At 44.9% G+C, this 22494-nt stretch overlaps 2 protein-coding genes across 3 annotated transcripts in view; one reads left to right on the plus strand and one right to left on the minus strand.

The window, feature by feature from the left end:
- The window catches only part of RMND5A (required for meiotic nuclear division 5 homolog A), a 28323-nt gene extending 25807 nt beyond the window's left edge, over positions 1–2516 (minus strand). Inside the window, exon 1 of the mRNA XM_082482691.1 lies at positions 2197–2516. Within this exon, the coding sequence (XP_082338817.1) occupies positions 2197–2338 (142 nt within the window). The 5' untranslated portion in view covers positions 2339–2516. The remainder of the gene's footprint in view (positions 1–2196) is intronic.
- A 6377-nt stretch (positions 2517–8893) lies between these two features.
- Positions 8894–22494, plus strand: part of LOC309671403 (charged multivesicular body protein 3) — a gene marked incomplete at its 5' end in the record, with an annotated part of 36707 nt that continues 23106 nt past the window's right edge. For both annotated transcript variants that reach the window (XM_082482634.1, XM_082482630.1), the window contains 2 exons: positions 8894–9119; positions 11409–11548. In XM_082482634.1, coding sequence (XP_082338760.1) covers positions 8894–9119; positions 11409–11548 — 366 coding nt within the window. The remainder of the gene's footprint in view (positions 9120–11408; positions 11549–22494) is intronic.

A 22494-nucleotide genomic window follows, 5' to 3' on the forward strand; every position in this document is an offset into this window, starting at 1 on the left:
GCCCAACACATTTATACCAGAATATGCTATCTTGCCTTGGCTGCTCCAAGAGGCGAGATATGTTAGGGAAAGAGAGAAATAAAACAAACTTTGTCTTCCTATTCACAGGTATAGGGCTGTTCTGCACTTAGGCTTTAGTATGAAAACAGCTCAAGAAACTTTAAAAGACTAGATGAGTGGGGAAAAAGAAAATCAGTTTAGAGGTTGAAGCAGCTTCTAACAGTTTCTTTTTCTCCACCCACTTCCTTTTTATATCCACTGCCTATTTAAGGTCTTTCAACGTATCTTTGCTCTCCAGTCTTGTCCTACAGCATTAATTTCTTCTTCAGCAGTTAGGGTTTTCTTTTGTATTCCTTTTTTCCTTTTACATTATAGACACAAGCACATTTCTGCAGTTCATACCCCTGAATTACAGAGCTCCACATTAAGACGTCTGGCTGCTTCCACTTCCATCAATTTTCAAAAATATTCAAGATACAGTATATAAAAGCTGCAAATACCTGTTCTTATCAGAATGTTATAAATAACATGTTAAAGAAAAAAAAATAAGTATTTTGCCAGCTTACTCTCAGATGACAAAATTGAACACAGTCCCCACATGCTTGAGGATGCACTAATAACATATTTGGCTTCATTCTAGAGTACTTACTAAAAGAAAGCTCAATTTGGGATGCAGTCTGCTGGGACAGCATCACCACTTATTTCATAAGTGCTGAAAACACGTCTAGGGGTCTTCACAGGACAGTCCCAAAAACTCTTAATCCAAGTCTGGATGGAAAATCCAACGAGGACCCTGAAGGCACTCCACACTAGAACCTTTTAATTTTGTTATGAAAAGAGTAAAAACTCTGGACCTGCAACAGGACAAATCTTTACAGCCCCACGGAGTCCTATGGAAATCAATACAAGTATAAGGGTCATGCCACACAGCTTTCCAGGCAAGGTCAGCATCTCAGTTTGTGAAGACGTGCATTGTATCGACTGTCCTTAATGCACAAGCCCGAGCTGTTTCAAACAGCACAAAATACATTTACTGAAACGCAGTTCAAAACAATGCCAAGAAGACCAAACAATATTTCACCCCAACTAAGTGCCTTGGAATCGGAGTTCCATGTCTGCTCTCTGTGGAAATTGCTGTGTACACACAGCAGCTCTAATACACTTGTGTTTACGTTCCTGGAATTATACGCACTCCTAAGTGAGCTTTGCACCTGTATTTGTACAAAACTGCAGCAAACACATTTTTCTCTGAACCAAACAAAACCAGATTCTGCAAAACAGTGAAATGGCACAGTTTGCATTAAAGTTTGGGCTCAGAAGCCTGCAAGTTCCTATTTTTAATCCTTGAGCCATCACTCACTTCCTGCATGGCCTTGGATAAATCACTTCAGCTGTCTCACCATTCCCTCCCACTCCATCAATAAACACTGCATTACCTCCATCTCAGGGATTTCGCAAGGTTTAAATGTCTCATGTTTATAGCGCGCTTTGGCCATGTAGCCCGCCTGCGCAAGGGCTCAACATCAGCTGTAAAATACAAACAAGCCGTGTTTACTTCCTGCTGAAGAGTGGCTTTACCCTAAACACTTCCAAACCTAGCCACATTGAAAAGAAAACAACTTAGTGACTTAGAAGGGGGGAGAAAAAAATAAAATAAATAAGGGGGGGGGGGGGGGGGGGGGTGGGGACAGGGCAACCCTACTGTTGATTTCCCCTAGGGGATTCTAACCCCATTGTAACTCAACATAATGGCGCAGAAGGTATGTCGACACGCTGACCAGGGTCAGGCCGTACCTGCTGATCAGGATCAAACACTCTCCAGCAGCGCACCGAAGGCAGGCGAGGCCCGGGAGGGCCCATACCTGTTCCTACCTTTTACTTTTTCCTGCCAGAAACGCACACAGAACTCCGACTCCGGGGGGTGAGAAGGGGGACATCTCTAGCTCAGCGTGCCCCCGCTTACCCCCGGCACAGACCTTCCCCGGGGCCGGCCGTAAGCGGGGCAGGAACCCCCCGGGAGCGGGAAGCGCTGCTCAGCCCCGAGGCTGGAGGGGATGGGGATGTCTCCCCTGGAGGAGTCCCCCAGCCCACAAAGGCCCAAAGTTTTGGGCCTTTTAACTCCGGAGGAAGGAGCCGGGCCCCGTCTCCCCGGGAAAGGGGTAGGGGGGAACGGGGAAGGAGGGTGTCCCCACGTACTCTCGGTCTGGAGGATCTCCCGGCGCAGTCCACCCGCGTACTGGATGAGCTCTTCCAGGCTGCGCTCGCAGAGCTGCCCGTAGCCCGAGAACTTCTGCAGCACCTTCTCCAGCTCCCGCTCCACCGTCACGCACTGGTCCATAGCGGCCGGCACCGGGCCGCGCTCCTCCTCCTCCACCTCCTCTGCCGCCGCCGCCGGGCCCCCCTCTCTGCCCGGGCCCCCGTCTCTGCCCACCCCACCCTCGCCGCCCTCCGCCAGCACCGTCCCGCCGGCGCGGCGCGGCCCAGCCCGGCCCGGCCCGGCGCGCCGCTGGATCCCAACTTCCCCGTCTCCTCAGGCTGCAGCACTTGTGCGCAGGCAGCGCCGCGGGCAGGCGGGGACCTCGGCAGCGCTCCGGCACAGGCAGCGCCGCGGACACCTCGGCCGGGGACCTCGGCGCAGCCTGCCAAGCGGAGGGGCAGCGATTATTACTCAGGCAGCGCGGCGGACAGCCCTCGGGACCAGGCCAGGCGGGCTGTGAGGGTGTCGGGTTACTTCTACCGGTGCCCCGGCGTCTGGGGTGGCCTCGGAGGTTCCGGGCGGCACTGGACTTTCGGCTTTTCAGTTAGGTGGCCCATGGGGCGGGCGGTGAGAACAGCCTGGGGAGAGGGGATCCTTTGAGGTGTTACGGCTCAGGCAGGAAGGTAGGCAGCTAAGTGGGGGGAGGGGCGGGCCTGAGGAGGAGGTGCTGTTGCCATGGCGACGCGGGGGCTGGTGGGGGTGCCCGGGGAGGCGGCAGGCCCGGGTCGGTCTGGGCCGGGGCTGGCAGCTTCCCCGGCTGCCCCGGCCTCGTAGGAGGCCACCGAGGGCTGGGATGGCTCCTCTGGCTCTCAGGGGCTGCGCGACCTCTGGGGCCGCCGTCTGGCGGCGCGGCAGCGGCTGGGAGGGGGCAGGCCGAGGCCTGCGCTAGGGGCGCTGGTGTGGGTGTAGTGTCAGCGCTGAGTTAAATCTCCGGGCGGCGGGAAAGCACGGGTTGGGGGGAGGCGGGCTCTGCGCAGTAGTGTGGCAACAGGGGCAGAAGGGGGTTCGCTTCCAGTCAGGCTGTGGGGAACGCATCTCGCAGCTGCCCCAACCATTTCACAAGTACACACCAAAGAGCAGCTTTGTTAAACAGAGTCAGGGCCTGATTAAGAACCTGGTGTGCTGGAAACAGAACATTTAGGCTGTCATTAAGTTGTTACCTTGGTCAGTAAACTTCCTCTTGAGTTTTATATTGACTTACAGACTGAAGTCATGCATCTCACTGGCAAGTGTCTTGTAAAAGCGTACTTGAAATAAATCTCTCAGCTTGAATACCACTTGCTTAACGTATTCATTCCAACTTCAGTATTTGGAAGCAGTAGCACAAGCCAGATACGACTGTTTTCTGTAGCACAGTATAACTAAAGCTCCTAATAAACTTGGACAAAGTTGACTGGAAAACCAGCATTTGGTCTGAGTCTGGTACAGTGTTGCTTCATCAGTGCCATGCTGCTGGAACAGGACAAGAAAATAAATCTGTATTCTCATAAGAATATGTGATGCTTACATGATGATGTGTGTAGATGCTTACAAATCACTGTCATTCTGTCAGATTTAGGTCCAAACTGCTGCTTTTGTTTGTATTCTTGCTCTTTATGTAATCATAGATGATGTTTAAAGACATGCAAATGTCTTCTCATTTCTTATGTCATTAGCACACTGGTTTAGTTTGTTATGTTCTTTACCACTATGGTGTCCTCTGTCATCTCTTAGCACATTCAAGCAAGGTCTTCTGATTTTTTAAATATTTTTTTTTTGGACATTAAACAGAGCCTATCTTCTCCAAGGGGCAACAAATAGTTTTTCAGTGTTACAAAAAGATGCCAAAACCACATGCCTAGAAAAAAAAGTGTCTTATATTTCAAGCTTTAATTAATGTATTCTGCTCCTGTAAGTTGGTTTGGCCTTGATTGACATACTTTTCTGTGCTGTTGACCACTGCATGTTTGTAGGCAAGGAGAATTGCCACAGGAGAGGAAGGGGTGACTATCAGATAGAGCTGGTAAAACTCTAGACTGCATAAAGCCCTGAGCAACCTGCTCTGGTGTCACAGCTGACCTTGCACTGAGCAGGAGGTTAGACTTCATAACCTCCTGAGCTCCTGTCCAACCTGAATTAGTCTGAATCACTACCGGATCACGTTGGGATTGCCTCACCCAAATAACTGGTGCATTAGCTGAGGTGTCAAATACTGGCCATTGTATTGCAGAATAACACCTATATATTAAATCTACTTCTGTTTGGCCACTAGTAGATAGTAGGAAACATCCGATTTAAAATTCCTCTACATACAACAAAATAATGTGTGGGCTGCTGTCATCTTGCTTTGGGACTCTCAAACAGGCTTGTTGGTTTATTTAATAAATATCAGATCATGGCAAGTAGTCACAGTTTCATATCATGCATAAAAATGCGTTGAGATGCACCTTTATTGCTTTAAAAGTACATCAGGAGACTCTCTCTTAGTGAACTAACAATTGTATTTACAGAGTTGGGTGACTTAGGAAAACTGGTTTCAGGTAGTTTAAGTACTAGTTCGCTGAAATTTATCTTGGTATATGGCAATATTAAAACTGTCCATGGGTATGATAATAAGGGATTGAATTAAGATTTTTGATCCTTGGTTTTACTGCCTTCAAAATGACAATGCTTTTCTTAATGTTCCCCGTAGATGTCTGGAAAGTGGATTATTGTCTGTATTCCCAGGCTGCACAGTCAGCAACTGCTCATAGGAGAGGATGAGGGAGGAGAGGGAATCCTTGCCATTTATCAACGGGCAGCAGAAACTTCAGGTTTGGCTGTCTGACAGGAAAAGATGTCTGTCCCAGTTTCTCAGGATTTGGTCTTGTTTGCTCATAAATCATAGTAAAATATTTTTGCTGCCAAAATTGTTTGAAAGCAGATCCCTGCTTCAGGTTTTTGTTTAAAGGTGGAATTTCTGATCTTCATTCTCCTTATATTTGTAATATTTGCTCTATGAGCACAGGACTGACTGCCTGGTGACTGTTTAATGTTGTTAATTAGGTAGAGGTCTTAAAAAATGTCAACATGTGTTGTCTTTGTCTTCAGCCCAAATAAATTTTAATTGGCTGTTAAGATATTTAAATTTTCTAGATAATTAAAACTCTCTGAAAAATTGTTTGCAGGTGACACACCAAAGACATTCTGAGTTGCAACTGGAAACCAACAAATGATGGCAGTGTTTAAAAAATATAATATTTTCTGGTGGGGTCAGCTTAGTAAATCAGGGATGTGAAGGGAGGAGGGAAACACAGGACCAGAGAGCCAGGGAGAGGAACCAAATCTGTTTGGTTCAACTCATGACCTGCAGTTCTTGGTTGTACCCATCCCTGCTCTTCACGTGCAGCTCTGCCCCTGCCCTGTCTCGTTGCCTGGGTGCTTCTGTGTTGGTAGCTGCTTTGCTTTTGGTTGTTGCAGGGGTTTTCGAGCAGTGGTTTGAAACATCATTTTTACTTTCTTGAAACAACTCCAGGGTTTTGAGTTTTGGCAGATGATGAGCTTCGTCTCTGCAGGGAACTCATCATCAGTTACCACAGGGGAATGTTAAGAATTGATTTAACTCAGCCCATGAGCATTAGGAAATGACATACTGGTGACAGCCTCCCCAGCAGTTGGTGTTGCAAATAGTTTAGCTGTGAGCATAGATGGGTAGACACGTGATTGTTGCTAGGTGCTTTCCTGCTGGAGGAAGCGAAGGCATACCCGAATGAGTTACAGGGGAGAAACACAGAGATCGGGTAGAGCAGGGTCTGTGGTGCTCATTAAAAGCAAACAAACCAACAAACAAACAAAAAAAAAAAACAAAAAACAAAAAACAAAACCCGAGTATATGTTTTCTAACTCAAGGTAAATATACGAGGTTCCTCTTCAAACACCTAACTCCCATCTCTTCCTCCCACCCATCACTTGACATACACTTGAGCTGCTCACTTGAAATAAAAGGTAGAGAAATCAGGCAACTTCTCGTATGTGTGACAAAAGAAATGGGCCTTCACAAAGCTTTGGAAAGAGAACTGTGTTCCTGGCGTGTGTTTTCAGGGCTCGGGGGGGAGCCTGACGCTAGCCCTCATGACAGGTGATGTCAAGGGTGCATTTTATTGAGAGTCCCTGGGCTCTGCCAGCTGCAATAACAAAGCCACTCTCTTGGTTTTTGCCAAGGGGAAAGGATTTGTCTAACTGACGCTTTGTCACTTTCTCATTAGGGAGATGGGCCCTGGCTCTGCCAAAAGGGGAGTTTTTTGAACTGCAGTGTCAGTGAAGCAGAGAGCAGCACTTCAGCCCGGCCTCCCGTGAGCTCCTTCACTGGACGGTGCCTCCAGTACATTATGTCCTAGCTGGACCTCCCACCCAAGGCTCACTGAAAACCCAACTGAGCTGCCGAAATCCTGTTGTATTTAATCCAGCAGCATCAGCACAGCTGGGTTTTGCAGTCCACCTCTAATCTTTACCACATAAAAATTCTGAAGAATAAAGGTTTATATGATGCTCAGTGTGAGGCACAACGTTTATCAGCCCATCAGGGCTGCATTTGTGAGCAGCTACTTCTGCAATCCCTCTAATCCCTCCCCTCTTCACCTTTCAAGAAACAAAACGAGCCCATTGCCAAAGAAATTGTCATGATTTTTCCTCTTGAAGGTGCCATGGTGGCCACGTGACAAAACAGGCTGAACCTGGGTTGTGGGGTTTCTTTGCTTTTTAAATCATATCAGCGCACTGAGAACGCTGTAAATGTGTTTTAAAGGCTCTGAGGAGTACGGCCATTTAAATGTTTTCTATGGGTCAATCTTATTGTGTCTTTTTGAAATTCAATAGTACAGAATTACTTCAGCATGTACAGCCTGGGGGGTTGTCAGTGTTTTTAAAATTAAGCTGTGCTATTTTTGTGCACATCTGTGAGTTGGCAATTTTCATGCAAATTATGGATTCTTAAAATAACTACACGTACAAAAGAAATGTTGAGTTTCCTTCAGAGGAGAGCCTTCGTCTCAAAGACGAAGCTTGATTTCAGTATGTATTTTGTAGCCAATTAAATAGTGTCTTTGCAGCCTGACACGTCTTGTAAAGCCCAGCATGATTATATATGCCGCCCAGAAAGCCAACCATACCCTGGGCTGCATCAGAAGCAGTGTGGCCAGCAGGTTGAGAGAGGTGATTCTGCCCCTCTGCTCTCATGAGACCCCACCTGGAGTACTGCATCCAGCTCTGGAGCCCCTAGCATAAGAAGGACATGGACCTGTTGGAGCAGGTCCAGAGGAGGGCCAAGAAAATGACCAGAGGGCTGGAGCACCTCTCCTATGAATGAAGACAGGCTGAGAAAGTTGGGGTGGTTCAGCCTGGAGGAGAGAAGGCTCCGGGGAGACCTTATAGCAGCCTTCCAGTATCTGAAGGGGGCCTACAAGAAGGCTGGAAAGGAACTTTTTACGAGGGCATGTAGTGATAGGAAGAGGGGTAATGGCTTCAAACTGGAAGAGGGGAGATTTAGACTAGATACTAGGAAGAAATTTTTCATTCTGAGGGTGGTGAGGTGCTGGAAGAGGTTGCCCAGAGAAGTTGTGGAGGCCCCATCCCTGGAGGTGTTCAAGGCCAGGCCGGATGGGGCTTTGAGCAACCTGGTCTAGTGGGAGGTGTCCCTGCCCATGGTAGGGGTGTTGGAACTAGATGATCTGTAAGGTTCCTTCCAATCTAAACCATTCTATGGTTTGTGGATCCACTGAAACAAGGACCCACAGTGCACTCCAAATGCTTCGCATGGGAAGAGCAGCCCCCAATTTAAACCTCTGTGAGAAGCTGTGGTGCTGCTGACTGGTTGCCTTTTACCGTGGGTTTAGCACAATGAGCTCCAAGTACTCGAGCACCAGCCCAAAGCTGCAGCATCCCAGTGTCAAGTGGGCACCAAGGGATTTCTCTGCGGTGTTGGCGGTGGCAGCGGGACCGGACGGATGCGGGGAGTGGTGGCAGTGGCGGTACGGTCCTGCAGTGGTCATTGAAGCCATCTTAACGCTGTCGGGACACACCGCCTCCAGTCCGGCCGCGTAAATATTTTTTTCTTCTCATGAAAAACATCGATGAGGGCTTCGGCTCACCCCAGTCACTGATATCCGAGGTATTTTTATTATTAAAAAAAAAAAAAATTTTTTTTTTTCTTCCGGAGAAAGCACAGCCGCTGGGTCCAAAAGTTGACGCCGGGGGGCAGGGACGCCCCCGCCATCCCGGTCCGGTGGGCCGGGGTCGGGTCGAGGTGCTGAATCACCGCGGGGGGGGTGGGGACGGGGGAGGCGGTGCCGGTCGGCGGGCCAGCACCGGGCACCCCCCCGTCCCTCCCTCCTTCCCTTCCTCCCTCCGCCCCGCCCGCCGCCGCCGCCGTCCCCGTCCCCGGCTGCACACGTCACTTGTTATGTCTCCGCCGGCGGCCGCGGCTCCGCCGGGGCGGGGACAGCGGCGGGAGGGAGGCGGGGGGGCCGCGGCCCCGCGGTGCTGACAGCCCCCCCTCCCTCCCCCCCCTTCTCCTCCTCTCTTCTCCCCTCCTCTCCGCTCCGCTCGCCGCCCCGCCCCGCGGCAGCCCGGCCTCCGGCGCGGCTCTCCCCGGCCCCTCGGCGGGCAGCCCCCGGCGGGAAGATGTGGGTGAAGCTGTGCTGTTTGCTGCTCTACTTCCTGGCGCTGTTCGTGCTGGCCAGGGTGTTCGAGGCCGTGGCGTGGTACGAGAGCGGCTTCCTCGCCACGCAGCTGGTGGACCCGGTGGCCCTGAGCTTCAGGAAGCTGCGGACCATCCTGGAGTGCCGGGGGCTGGGGTACTCGGGGCTGCCCGAGAAGAAGGATGTGCGGGAGCTGGTGGAGAAGTCAGGTACGCGGAGCTCCCCCGGCCACCCACGCGTGGGGAGGGAGGTCGGTCCCCTGCCACCCCCTCCTGGGGAAGACGGTGTCCCCGTCCCCCCCGCCCCCTCCCGTGACCCCCGCGTGGGCTCTCGCCGCCCTTGGGATGGAGACCCGGGCGCTGCTTCCCACGCTGGCGGGGCCAAGCGTGTTCGCAGGGCGGATTTGGGGAGCGAGCCTGTTTTCCCCCCCTCCCACTCCCCCCCCCCCCCCCCCCCCCCCTCCCGAAGGACCGAGACGCTGGAGCGGTTAAATGGAGGAGGAAGGCGGCAGGAGGGAAGCTCGGGGATGGTGACGTGAAAAAGCTCCGCGGCGTTTTAAGCCCGACGAGGCGGGGTGGAGGGAAGGCCTCGGTTGGACGGGGCACCGGGAGGGGCAATGGCTCTTCCCGGTGAGTTGCGCCGGGGTCGCCGCGGGCGGTTGGGGTCCGGATGGCGAGGTGGGGGTCGCACAGATGAGAGGGAATGTCGTCCGCCGGGAAAAACGAGGAGGAAAGAGTCCAAATGTCTGTGGTGGGTTGGGATTTACAGCTGGGGCCAGCTCTTCCCGTGCGGTCCTCTCCCTTACCCGTTTGCTGATTTAATTACAGTCATTGCTATCTCGGCGGGTACTGAGGAGAGCAGTGATTTTTACGGCTGAGGAGCAGAAGGGATGGGTACGCAGGGGCACGGTGGTTTTATAGAAGAGGGAGCAGAAGTAAAGCCTAGGTACCAAAAAAAAAAAAAAAAAAAAAAAAAAAAGGCTTGGAAAAAGGCAGGGAGGCGTTTCAGAAGTAGGAAAGACCAGGTGAAAGAGGTGGGATTTTGGGGGGTGTTGATGAATAGCGAAGAGTGAAGAGCAATGGAGATGGTAAGGAATGGTGGAAGTGTCTTGGAAGTCAGGATGCTGGCCTGGAGCCGTCAGAGGGAGCTGGCCCCAAGGACTGGGAGATGGGGCTGATGTAATAGCTGTAGTGCCCGCCAAGCAGGAAAATGTGAGCGGCTGCTTTTAAATTGAGGATCGAAGGGCTTGCCGATACAGGAGAGAGAGAAATCCCAGTGATCGGGGTAGGCAATGAGGGGTTTAAGTGTCTGGACAGAAAAAGAGAAGGATTTGGATGAATGTAGTGAGTGCCATAACCTTAAAAATGCTAAGTCTTTTAAATAATTGATATTAATGCTGGGCATTTAAATCTAATTTGCTTTTATTGTTCATTGTTTATTTATGTTGTTTATTCACTTTGCTGCTCCAACAGTAAAAAGCATTAGGCAATTTCACTTTTGTTTCCAATCACTTTCACTCCTTGGCTGTCAGGTACTTTCATGATGTCATGATGTTTGGGTTGCAAATGCTGTGGGGAAGTGTTTAACTCCAAACAAACTGTATTAACCAACTTCTTCAAATGTCATGGGAACACTTCTTATACCAACAGGCTTTGCAGCATTTTTCCTTTTTTTTGTTGGTTTTTTTTTTTTTTTTCCTTCTAAATTCTATGAATTCTTTTGGTGAGGGTTTCGGTTGTAACACTTTTTTATTTTATATTTTGAAGGAAACAGCCTTTTTGCACAAGACTTAATTTATTCAAGCTTAATAGATTAGTTACTAGAATGTTAGTTGTCATTAACAGCGTTTGTAATGATTGTGAAACAAAACATGAGAAGGAAACTAGATTACAAAGGAAACATTATCAGATGATTTTACTGTGAGCTCCTTACATCACTAGGATTGGAGTTCATGGGAACTTTTTCTGACTTTGCAAACAGAAGCTAACAGCTAAATTATTCAACCTGAGATTTTTAGTTGCAATGGGGCAATCAGCATGGTTTTTTTGGTACAAAATAACTGATTGAAATTCTGGAAGCCTGTTTGAATTATCAGTGTTAAGAAGTTGGTTGCTGCAAAATTACTATCCTGTGAAATGAAAGCAAAGATACATGAATTAAAATTGCTCGCAGCCACAGAATATTGTTCTTTTCAGAGAGCGAGGCTTGGAAGATGTTAATTTATTTTTTTGTGCGCTCTGTTGCATGCGTGGTACATCTGTATAATCAGAAGCATAGCGTTCATCTCTTCTGTGGCCTGACAGCTGAAGTCAAATTGTTCATAGTCATGTCACTATAGATAGAATTATAATAAATTTTTAGATTAGCCACCTTCGTACTGAAAAGGTTCTCTGAGCAACCATGTAAAGTACAGTTAGTGAAACTGTTACTAGAATTTATGAAGCGATCTTTCTCAATTCCCATTGTAATTGAATTTCTTCAATTGTCTCTTTTTTCAGGAGACCTCATGGAAGGAGAGCTTTATTCTGCTCTCAAGGAGGAAGAGGCCTCTGAATCGGTTTCCAGTACAAACTTTAGTGGTGAAATGCACTTCTATGAGCTTGTAGAAGACACAAAAGATGGGATCTGGCTGGTACAGGTATATAAATTTGATCATATATTTTTATATATTTATGACATCCAAAAGGATGGATAATATCCAAAAGGAGGAATTTATGAGGGTAGTTAACTCGTAGTAAAAGTGTATAACAGATGGTGACAAAGATAAACTACATCAGAGAGATCATAAGGAATAAATCTGTTAAAAAAACAAAACAAAACAAAACACAAGAGAGGCTGGAAGTGAGAGTTCCTATACAGGCAGGAAAAAAAAAAAACACAACCTGTTATTTGGTGGATTGCTTTTTGAAAGCCAGGTACTTTAGAACCAGAAAACAAGCAAAGCAGCACAGACTTAAGTACACAGACTACGCAAGTACTTGGCCCTAGTATTGTAAGAGCTTGTGTAATGTGTGAGGTATGTGCATTAAGTGTGGATGCTCCCAGCTGGCACAGGAGAGGTGCCTCTGGTGTTGCTCTTCCTTTTGGTTGAGTTACACGCTCAGACCCAAACAGTTTAAGTTTTTGTTTATCTAAGGGCCTTAGAGCACTTTTAAAATCTCTGTTGCCTCTTCACAAAGGCAAGATCGCAGTGTGCTACTCCCAAGGCTAGCAGGCTGCTTCTGCAACATTCCAGTGGCTTAAAGTTAGCCTTCCCCTGAACCTTGTGGGCCCACCGATTTTTAGGAAACATTTAGGAAAAGAAAGACAGACTTTTGCAAATAGGATTCTGAAACAATTTATCGTCACTCTTGAGAACATAAGTAATCTAGGCCAAAATGTAAAAATGCTTTTCTGCATCAACTTCTCTATTGAGAGGAGATTTTTTTTTTAGGCGTAACTTCTCTGCTAACAGCCACATCAGGCAATCAAAATTTTCCACCAGACAATTAATTGTTCACTTGACAGCTCTCCTGCCTGATTTGTCTAGTCTCCTCGCTTCATATTTTCCAGTTAAATAGACTATCAAGATGTCATGACTTCTTGTTATTAGACCTGCACTATCACCACATCAGATCTCACCCTAAAATAGACAACGAGAGGACAGACTACCTTCACCATCAAAATGGCATTTCTGTTTTGGGAAAGATGTATTTGGAGCTTATTGAATGTAAGTTTCAGGTTTAAATCATACAGAAGGGGATTCTTCAAGCAGAGAGCGAGCGTTGAAAGGAAGTTTACACATCTCCAAGCTAGTTGACAAATATGAGCATGAACATGCCATGAAAAACCTTCCCTCCTCCCCATGCAGCTCAAAAGAGTAAAATATGGTAGTTTGTTGTCTGTTGCTTGCAGAATTTTAACCGTAATATATTTTCAGCTAGCTACATAATAGCAGATCAGATGGGCTGCGTTTTGATATCTCTAGTGTGATGAATGTTGTCATCATTCTGGGAATATTCACACAGCTATTCAGTTGGTCACAATAGCTGTGGAAAAAAAAATTAGTGGAATTTACTGAATAATTTACTTGCTGAATGCTATTTGTCAGTTTCTCTATAATAAAAACCACTAGACGTCAAATTTCTTTTTTTCACTCTTGCCTTTTGAATTTTCATCACTTTGAGTTTTGATTTGCTCCCTTCCTCACTGTAACTCCTGCCTGGATAACTCCTGCACTGGATTCTTCATGTCCTTTCACAGGTTTTTCCCAAGTTCTTTTCTTAGACCTCATCCCTCCAAAGCTGCTTTTTATCATCACTTCCCTGTTCTAATTCTTGATTACTCTCCCTTGCCCATTCTCCTTTACTGTTAGACATCCTGTGGAAACTCTACAGCTAATTAATCAGCTCGATGCTTAGGCAGGGGACAGCAGGAGAGTGAGGATGCCTCATGGATGGGTTTGGTGACCGCGGACAAGGTCAGAGCATTCCCCTGCTCTGTTGTTGCTACTGCCTGTGAATCAGAAAGGATCTCCAGATCCTTTTCAGGATCCTGACCATGAATCTCTGTTCCACAGCAGCTGCTGGAAAACGGTAGAGGGAGAGGAACAGTTCTGGCTCAGCTAACACAGTGGCTGTTGGTTGAGTTGGTTTTGAAGACTTTATGATGATGTATGGGAGAATGGGGACTCTGAAGATGATTTTTATTTTCCAGTGCATGTAAATGAAATTTCTAGGGTGGCACAGACTGGTAATGTGATAGCCATCACTGTCTGCAGAGAAAGCCAAAGGAAAAAGAGGAAACGGTTATTATTTCTGGATGTGTTTGATACAAATTCAGATGTGAATTTATCATTTAGAGCCAGCAAGATGAATTCCTTGAAGAAAGTCAAAGTCCGTACACAAGGAAACACTGTTTTGTGGCTTTGTTTCTTTATCCTCTGGAAATCCACATGCAAAGCATCCAGGTTCAGTAGTAGTTTGTTTACCAGTGTAGCTGTTCACAGGTGCCCTCTGCTTCTACGTGGAGCTTCCATGAAGCCACAGACAGCAGCATGTTCTCTCTCCTATTAGCTCATGATCTCATCACCTTTCCTTTTATGCCTTTCTTCGTGCTTGCCAGCTGCTGTTGTGCACTTCTTTGGCTGGCAAGGAGGATGAGTGGTAGTTTCTAGAGCCGCCTCTCTTGTTGGTAAAGGAGTAACACATAACGTTCTTGCTTTTCCAGACTCTGCCACTGCTCATGCTCTCTGGTTAGTCTCTAGAGGCCTGTCACATCCAACAATGTCATAGTCATTATGACTTTTTAAAAACATACAGTAAATTATCTGCAGATAAAAATCCTCTTCGAAGGAAGTGAAAATCTAAATTAACGTATATTTTTGTTTCAAAAGTCCCTACTGTAACATAGTGGTAGACAGAAGTAAAGGGAACTTTCTTCCTGGCACTGAAGCAGGAGGACAAGGATTTTTATCATGTCTGGTAGAGGTGCAGAGGACATTATTACGGATATAAAATGTTGCAGTCTATTCTGCATCTCAGCTTCTTGTTCAAGTAGTATAGTCACAGAGCAAGAGATGTGCCTGCAGGATTTTGGTGGTGGTTCCCTCTCTCCCTCTCTCCCTCTCTCCCTCTCTCCCTCTCTCCCTCTCTCCCTCTCTCCCTCTCTCCCTCTCTCCCTCTCTCCCTCTCTCCCTCTCTCCCTCTCTCCCTCTCTCCCTCTCTCCCTCTCTCCCTCTCTCCCTCTCTCCCATGTAGGATGAATAATTTTCATATTTGCCTTTTTAATTTTGCCAGGTGATCTGTTGTTGTCACTGCAAGGAAATTAAGTAGAAACACAAAATTCTTTTAAAATACATCACTCAGTATTTTTGTCTTTTCCAGTGGTCCTGCAGGATCATTTAGCATAGGATACCTGATTTTAACTTTCAGTATCCTTCTTGAGAGTCTCCATATCCAGTCAAGAGTGCAGAATACCATCAGCTAGAATGTAATAGTTCTCATATTGCCTGTATATCCGTGTTAATTCGTTACAGAAGCTCATTTATTCTCAACCTCTGACTTAACTGACAGCTTAACTGAGCTGTTCAGATTGGTTCATAGATCACCCCACCTCCCTTGAGAAACTACACGTAATTTTGAGGTGGTTAATTTTTGCATTCTATGATGGATGTAGTCTTCTGTCTTTGCCTATTTTGATCTAATTTCTCACGGTCTCTTTCTCAGAAAAAAAAAAGCAAAAAATTTTCAGACGTCTTTAACCCATATGGATGGATTCTGCACCAGTTGTGAGTTCTTAGGAAGGAGCGACTATGCGGAAATTCAGTTTCATCAGCACAATGCCAAATAATAAACAGAGAGTGAGATGTCTCAGAATTAATAAAAGTACAGACAGTCATGCAGAAACTTATCGATGTTATCTGGAGTAATTGGGCTTTCTGCCCTGCATCTAATAAATAACTCACCAGTCCATTTATAATTAATTGTATTTCTAAATGAGAATTGTCCAAATATTTTTACTTCTCTTTTATATATGGGAGGATAGTTTGCAACATAGCTGTTGATTATAAGGAGTTGTATAAAAGGCACATAAGAAGCTATTGATTATAATAGACCAGGGGTTCTGAACCTTTGTATCTTTGTGGATTCCTAAAAATCTTCCAGTGAGTGCATGGACTCTTTACAGTACTATGAGGCTTCCTTTGCTCAGTTACCCTCTGCAGGCCCTGCAGGGAAGTTCCTGGACCTCCAGGGGTCTGGATATCTCAAACTGGAAACTGCCGAACCATATTGACAATTCTCACATACATACAACCCTACCAGTTCATTAAATAAATTAGAGATCAGTTTCGCCTGTGGCAAAATCACACAGGTTTTTTTCCGATTCAAATGTCAGTCCTCCTTCATGTGGAGACCGACTTGCGGAGGCTGGGCGAGGACTGACCATTCCCGAGGGAACCACCTGTACGTGTGTGTGTGCAGTGGGGAAATGGTGTCTGTGATTTAAAAGGTTTTGTTCTTCCAAATGGTTTAAAGCCTGTCACAGTGTCCTAGTGCCCAGACTTGATGAGCACTTGGTGGTGGTGTCTTCGTGGCTAAGCCGTAAAACCAAGTTCTGACTATTTGCGCATATTCGAAATTGTGTGCTCTTGGTATGAGCAGGTGTGCCTGACACCTGGTGTCCTGGCTAAATTCCAGCTTAGATAATGCCTGAGCTTCCCTTGGCGCTTTCATTTGGATTCAGTTTTCTCTTCCTTTCATGGCACATACTCCTAACCCATAAAGGCTGAGAGATGCTGCCAACGTGAATATTTTTCCATCACAAAAAGTATATATATAAAAAAACACATGTGCATCACTTAGCTCGGAGCTTCTGCTGTATTGTGATGAACTCACAATTCTGCCTTCCTGCTTTGATTTCTTTTTTTAGCGTTTTTCCCATCTCTGGTGCAATGTATCAAACACAAGTGGAATGGCTCTTAATCAAACTAGCAAGGCACAAGGGCTGTCGAACGTGCAAAGTAGACAGTTCATCGGGATGTTTTTCTCTTTAGTGTTACTGATGTTGCTTCAGGTTCCTGAGGCTGTCAGAAGCAGTAATAACTAGTTTAAAGGGCTGATTTTAAAATGTCCTCTTTGAAAAAGCTGTCTGTCAGGGGTGTTCAGGTTCTGTGGGAGGTTATCCTTGCATATACTGTGGTCTGCAAACTACTCTGGTTGCTGCAAGTTGGAGTGGAGGCAACTTGTGAAAAGTGTTGTTTTCGTTCCAGACGGTATACCTGGTCTTGTGCACAGTACCTTGTAGGGATTATTCCCCATTAAAAAAATACTGGTTAATCCTATTTTAGTGCCTTTGCTGTCAGGATACGCGTAAGCTCTTCCCTCCATCATGCTGTAATTCCTCGTATGCATCAAATGGTTAATACGTTTCTTTCCTCTGTATGCCTTAACTAAAGGACAAAGCAGAGAAAATAATTGAAGGAGCTACAATTGGTTAAAACATCAAGAGTTGAAATACCATGAAGTGTTGCTTGTTCTGCATGTGTCCATCCCTGACTCATTCTCATGCCTTGTGATATTTGAACACTTTTAGTTGTGAGTGAGCTTAAAAACTGAGACCAAATCTTGTTAGTGACCTGTTTCAAAATCTCTACATACCTGTCTAAAAGAGATTGAACAATACCTGGTTTAAATGATAGAAAATAGCAGAATGCTCAAATAAGGCTGCTACCATGTTGTGCTCAAGTACTGCTGGAGTACCAGAGCAGGAATCTGTCTTTGCATATTGTATTGCTACTGCAAACTCTTTAGCAGCAGCAGTGTTTCCTTGAGCCACTTCAGTTTTTGTCCCATCTTTTCTGGTATTTTAAGTTTGTATATTTCATAAAATAATTTTAAAAACCCACAAAACTCCTTAACGATAACTGGGAAATTAAGGAGGAACTGCATCGATGACAGTTATGAAGTAGATACTGCGATATCTAGGCATCTACCTGAGACACTTTTTGATTTGGATTAAGCAACAGCGGCAAAGCGTCTTGCTGACATTGTTCTATTTTTCCAACTGTTTATATCTTTCTGTCTCTGGGGTATTTATTCTAAAAGTCCGTTTGCTTCTTTAATGTAGTAACTATGACTGTTTTAACTTATAGATCAAAACGATGCTATTAATTACATTCTCAATTGGCCTCTTTTGGGACAGTTCTGTCTAATTCAAAGTCGGGAGAACTCTTCCAATGTAAAAGTTACCTATGCAAATGCCTGTTGAAATCATCAGGATTTTGATGATTTCAGTATTATATGTCCCTAGATGAATTCTATTTTAACTTTGTTTTCTGTGGTAGCTCGAAGCTGCCTTTTTAGGTGTTAATGGAAACTAAACAAGAAAACTCAATCAGAAGATGTAGAAATAAAGGAGATTTCCAAACCCCTGTCTTTCCATTTTTACTTTGCACATCTTGGTGGCATAACTTACCTGCAGTATTTCACAGTCGACAGTTGAGAATCTCCTGACGCTTTGGGATATGGTGTGGTCCTCGCAAATTCACAGATGGAATATGAAAAAAAATTGTGTCTGAGACTTCCTCTGAAGTTTGTGGATGGATGCTCAGTGAGGACCTGGCCTTCTCTCTAGCATCTTCTTCCACTAATGAAGCTAGTAATTCATATATAGAGATGGTAATTCAGAACCTGCAGTCAGAGCCAGTCCTCCGGCCTGGGTTAGGTGTAGACGAGGGAGCAGATCTATTCCGTGATGTGGGATTGCAGGGTTACTTTGATCCTATTGGATTCTCTTAGTCCATTAAGATGATTAATGGATTAATTGGGTTATCTTCATTGTCTTATTGTCACTCTGACATATGATATGATGCAGATTGTGAACACAGCTAATAATAAGAAAAGCTTGAAGGGTTTACGTTCCCCTAAATGTGGTGTTTGTTTCTCAGTTGTGCTAGCTGATCTCATAAAAGATACCTGCTTAATGAGCTTTGTCTTTATTTCTTTAAAATGAGATAGAGCATATGACTGAAAGGGACGTTCTTGATGATCGAGTTCAGCTCTCTGCTAGACTGTGGAGTATGTGTTTATAAAATATCTTGCTGTCTGTCTTTAATCGTAACTTGTCTGAGTCTAATACCCCTACTGACTGTCTTCTTCTTGGAAACGTGTGTCTGACTTCTGGCCTAAGCGTGTTCATGGCTAATTTGTTCCTATTGTGCTTAAATTGACACTGCCCTTTAGTTTCACTGACTCCTAATGTCTACCCCACTACTCCCAATACAACCAGTTTGTTTTGTCGGGCATAATATATCCCGGGCTTTGCTTATTTCACAGCCAGTTAATATTGACGGCTCATGGTTCCTTTTGGATCAACTAATAGACCCAAGCTTTTCCTCCTACCGCTGTTTCTAACTGGTGAACTCCCCAAGAGTCCTGTTCATTATTGAATTCAATTTCATTTCTGACACTCTGCATTACAAGATTTGTGCAGCTCTTCCTGTATAGCGTTATAATCCTCTTTTGTGCATAGATGCGCTTCCCAAATTTATTTCATCTGCAAATGGCTTTGGGAGACTTCGAGTTTCTTCAGGAAGGGCATTAATAGGAATATATGCTGAATTGAGCTCGAAGGTAAATCTATTAAGAAGTCTGTTAGCACTTTTCTGGCGTTTGGATGTTTTCTTGCCTTAGATAATTCCTTACTCGCTTTAAAGCTTTTTTAACTCACTATAAAAACTTATCTTTAGTTCTCCTGAAAATTTTCCATGTGGTACAGTACTAGATACCCTACGAAAGTACAGAACAGGTAATACGTTCCCTTTTCTTGAAACTCAGTTCTTTTCCTCAAGGAAAAGATGGATTTTTAACTTTCAACGTAATCGGGAATGGAGCATTTTTAGTAATTCCATGCTGAAAAGGGATGGAAAATGCAACCATCTCTGCACCTTTAAAATTTGTTCTACAGTTTTGCATACTGTTGAGATCAAACTGGTGGGATAATTTTTTTTCATTCATTCTTAAATATAGTTACTAACTAGTTATTCTCCTGTCAAAATGTAAATTACTCTGAAAGCATTTTTATTAAGAAATCTTTGCAGGGTCATGTGCAATTTTGCATGCTTATTGTATTACAGTTCTGGGATGGAGATTACCTGCTTACTCTGATTTAAGTGCATTAAGTTATTTGAGTTTTGTTTCCATCTTCAGGTGATACAGTCTGTTCCCATAAACTCGCTAACCTGTCCACAGCCAGCCAGCTGCTCTTCATTGAAAACTGAGTCAGAGCATTCATTCCATTTTAAAAAGAAAATTATCTTACGTTTCTATCCTGTCTTCATTGTATGGTGATCCTGCTGCTTTTCGCCCTATTCTATTCTTATTAATATGACTGAAAAACCTTTTGGTGCAGCTTGTAATATTCTTTGTATGGTCTAACTCAAATTGCTAGTTTTTCCTTGCTTTTTTTTTTTTTAAATTTCCTGCATATCTTTCTTTGCTAGCTCTTCATTTTGACCTTTTTTCATTCCTTGTAGATTCTCGAACTATTTCTAACATCTTCTTGGAAGAGCTTGCTAGGGAGAAGAGCAGGGCTTGACAACTTCCCCCCCCCCCCCCCAGCTTTGCTTGAAACAGAAAATCCTGATAGCTTTAACACCTTGGATTTGAAAAATTTCCAGACCTCTTCCACATTCAAATTCTTGGTCTCGTCAGTCACAGGTTTTTAATGTAAATTTCTTAGCTTATCAAAATTCACACTTCTTAAATAAAATATGTTACAAGTGTTTGCGAGTTATCTTTAATTTAAACTGAATTACAGGGTGATTGCTTAACCTGCAGTATTTTCTCAGGCTCCCTCATCCACAGAGATGATGACTACTTTCCAAAATACAAAACCTTGACTCTGTGTGGTAAACTCCCAATGTTGTAAGTGGGTGTTGTCCACAAGGAGCAGCTGCAAGGGACATGTTTATTCGTTCTGTTTTGTTTTGGTTTTTTTTTTTTTGCCATACTGACATAAAAAAGCACAAGCCCAAGAAATTTTACAAAGCTTCATTGTGGAAGCCATAGTAGGGTTCTCCAGAACTGCTAGTTCTGTTGTTGTCCCACAGCATAAACAACTTTCTCCAAGTGGAAAGACTTTTTCATAGGAAGGGAATTAAACTGGTATTAAAAAATCTGCCAGTACAAAAAGGCAGATGACAGTAAAACATACCGGTGACCGTGTTTGCAACAACTCTCCTTCTTGTGATGCTTAAAGTGAATATTGCAATATCAGACAGAAGAAACAGCTGAGCAGGATCGGTTCTCCTGCACATAACTAGCATATTCTCAACAACTGTGCTAGGCTTTTTCAGAATGTGCACACAGAATTTTGGAAGCAACTGATCTCCGAATAGTTGTACCAAAGACTAACCCAGTTACCAACGTTTTACTTTTATACTTACTAATAAAATGTAGTATTCACAGAATGGTCGGGGTTGGAAGGGACCTCAGGAGATCATCTAGTCCAACCCCCCCGCCAGAGCAGGGTCACCTACAGCAAGTTGCACAGGACGGTGTCCAGGCAGGTTTTGAGTGTCTCCAGAGTGGGAGACTCCACAACCTCTCTGGGCAGCCCGTGCCAGTGCTCTGCCACCCTCAAAGTAAAGAAGTTCCTCCTCATGTTAAGATGGAACTTCCTATGTTCCAGTTTGTGCCTGTTACCTCTTGTCCTATCACTGGGCACCACTGAAAAAAGACTGTTCCCATCCCCCTGGCACTCTCCCTTTAAGTATTTATAAGCATTAATAAGATCCCCCCTCAATCTTCTTTTCTCTAGACTAAAAAGCCACAAGTCCCTCAGCCTTTCCTCGTAGGAGAGATGTTCTAATCCCCTAATCATCTTTGTAGCCCTTTGCTGGACCCTCTCCAGCAGATCCCTGTCTTTCTTGAACTGGGGAGCCCAGAACTGGACACAGTACTCCAGATGTGGCCTCACTAGGGCAGAGTAGAGGGGGAGGATGACCTCCCTCGACCTGCTGGCCACACTCTTCTTGATGCACCCAAGGATGCCATTGGCCTTCTTGGCCACCAGGGTACATTACTGGCTCATGGTAATCCTGTTGTTCACCAGGACTCCCAGGACCTTTTCCACAGAGCTGCTCTCCAGGAGGTCAGCCCCCAACCTGTACTGCTGCGTGGGGTTGTTCCTCCCCAGGTGCAGTACCCTACACTTGCCCTTGTTGAATTTCATAAGGTTTCTCTCTGCCCAACTCTCCAGCCTGTCCAGGTCCATTCCTTACCATGTTGGGATGCATTTATCATACCGTAGTAGCTCTGAGGATATATTGGCATTAAGGTATCTTCAGGAATGTGGTCATTTTTAGTCGAAGTACATGAAAGGCAGTTTAAAATATCGAAGTAATTGTTGCAGTTACATTGGGTGATGTAAAGAAGCCTCAATAATATGACAGATTTTCCCAGATGGTTGTCTTGGTGCTTGAAGGTTATGTTTAGCTAATCAAAAAGGCTTTTCTATGTGATGTGTGTGTTTTGAGAATAACTTGAGGGATTCTTATCTAGATGTTCACCTCTGGTTTTATTTAAACATGTTGGCCTCGGTGGAATGGGAGTATAATCTGTAACTTCAGTTTAACTTTGTTTCCCTTTGTAGAATGTTCGGTTTAGTAAATTCTCTTATTTTAAGTTTCTGAGACGATGCTGCTTACCACAAAGCAGATAATATTTTTGAGTCTCAAAGGCCAGACACGCTTTCCAGCTCTGCGTCTCAGCCTGTGCATAGAGAACTGTTAATCATGGTGACAACCTAACTTCCAGAGGAATGCTGACATTTCAGGTTATTAAGTCAGAAAATGATCGGGAGAAGTTTAATGGTGGGTAAACAAACACCTAACAAATGGAAGTTTCAAAACTTAATTTAAAAATGTATTTTAAGTGGTTGCCAATCAGCCTGCAGAAACATGCGAGGCATTTCTAAAATAGAAACTCCAACGGCTCGTGGAATAATGCATGATCAGTCATGTCATTCAAAATTACCTGTCAACTGCAGGCAGGCATGTTTCCCCTTTTCCCTTTTTTTTTTCCATTTTTCCTTTTTTTTCTC

This window comes from Vanellus vanellus, assembly GCF_965231255.1.
Source record: "Vanellus vanellus genome assembly, chromosome: 4".
NCBI classification, from domain to species: Eukaryota; Metazoa; Chordata; class Aves; order Charadriiformes; family Charadriidae; genus Vanellus; species Vanellus vanellus.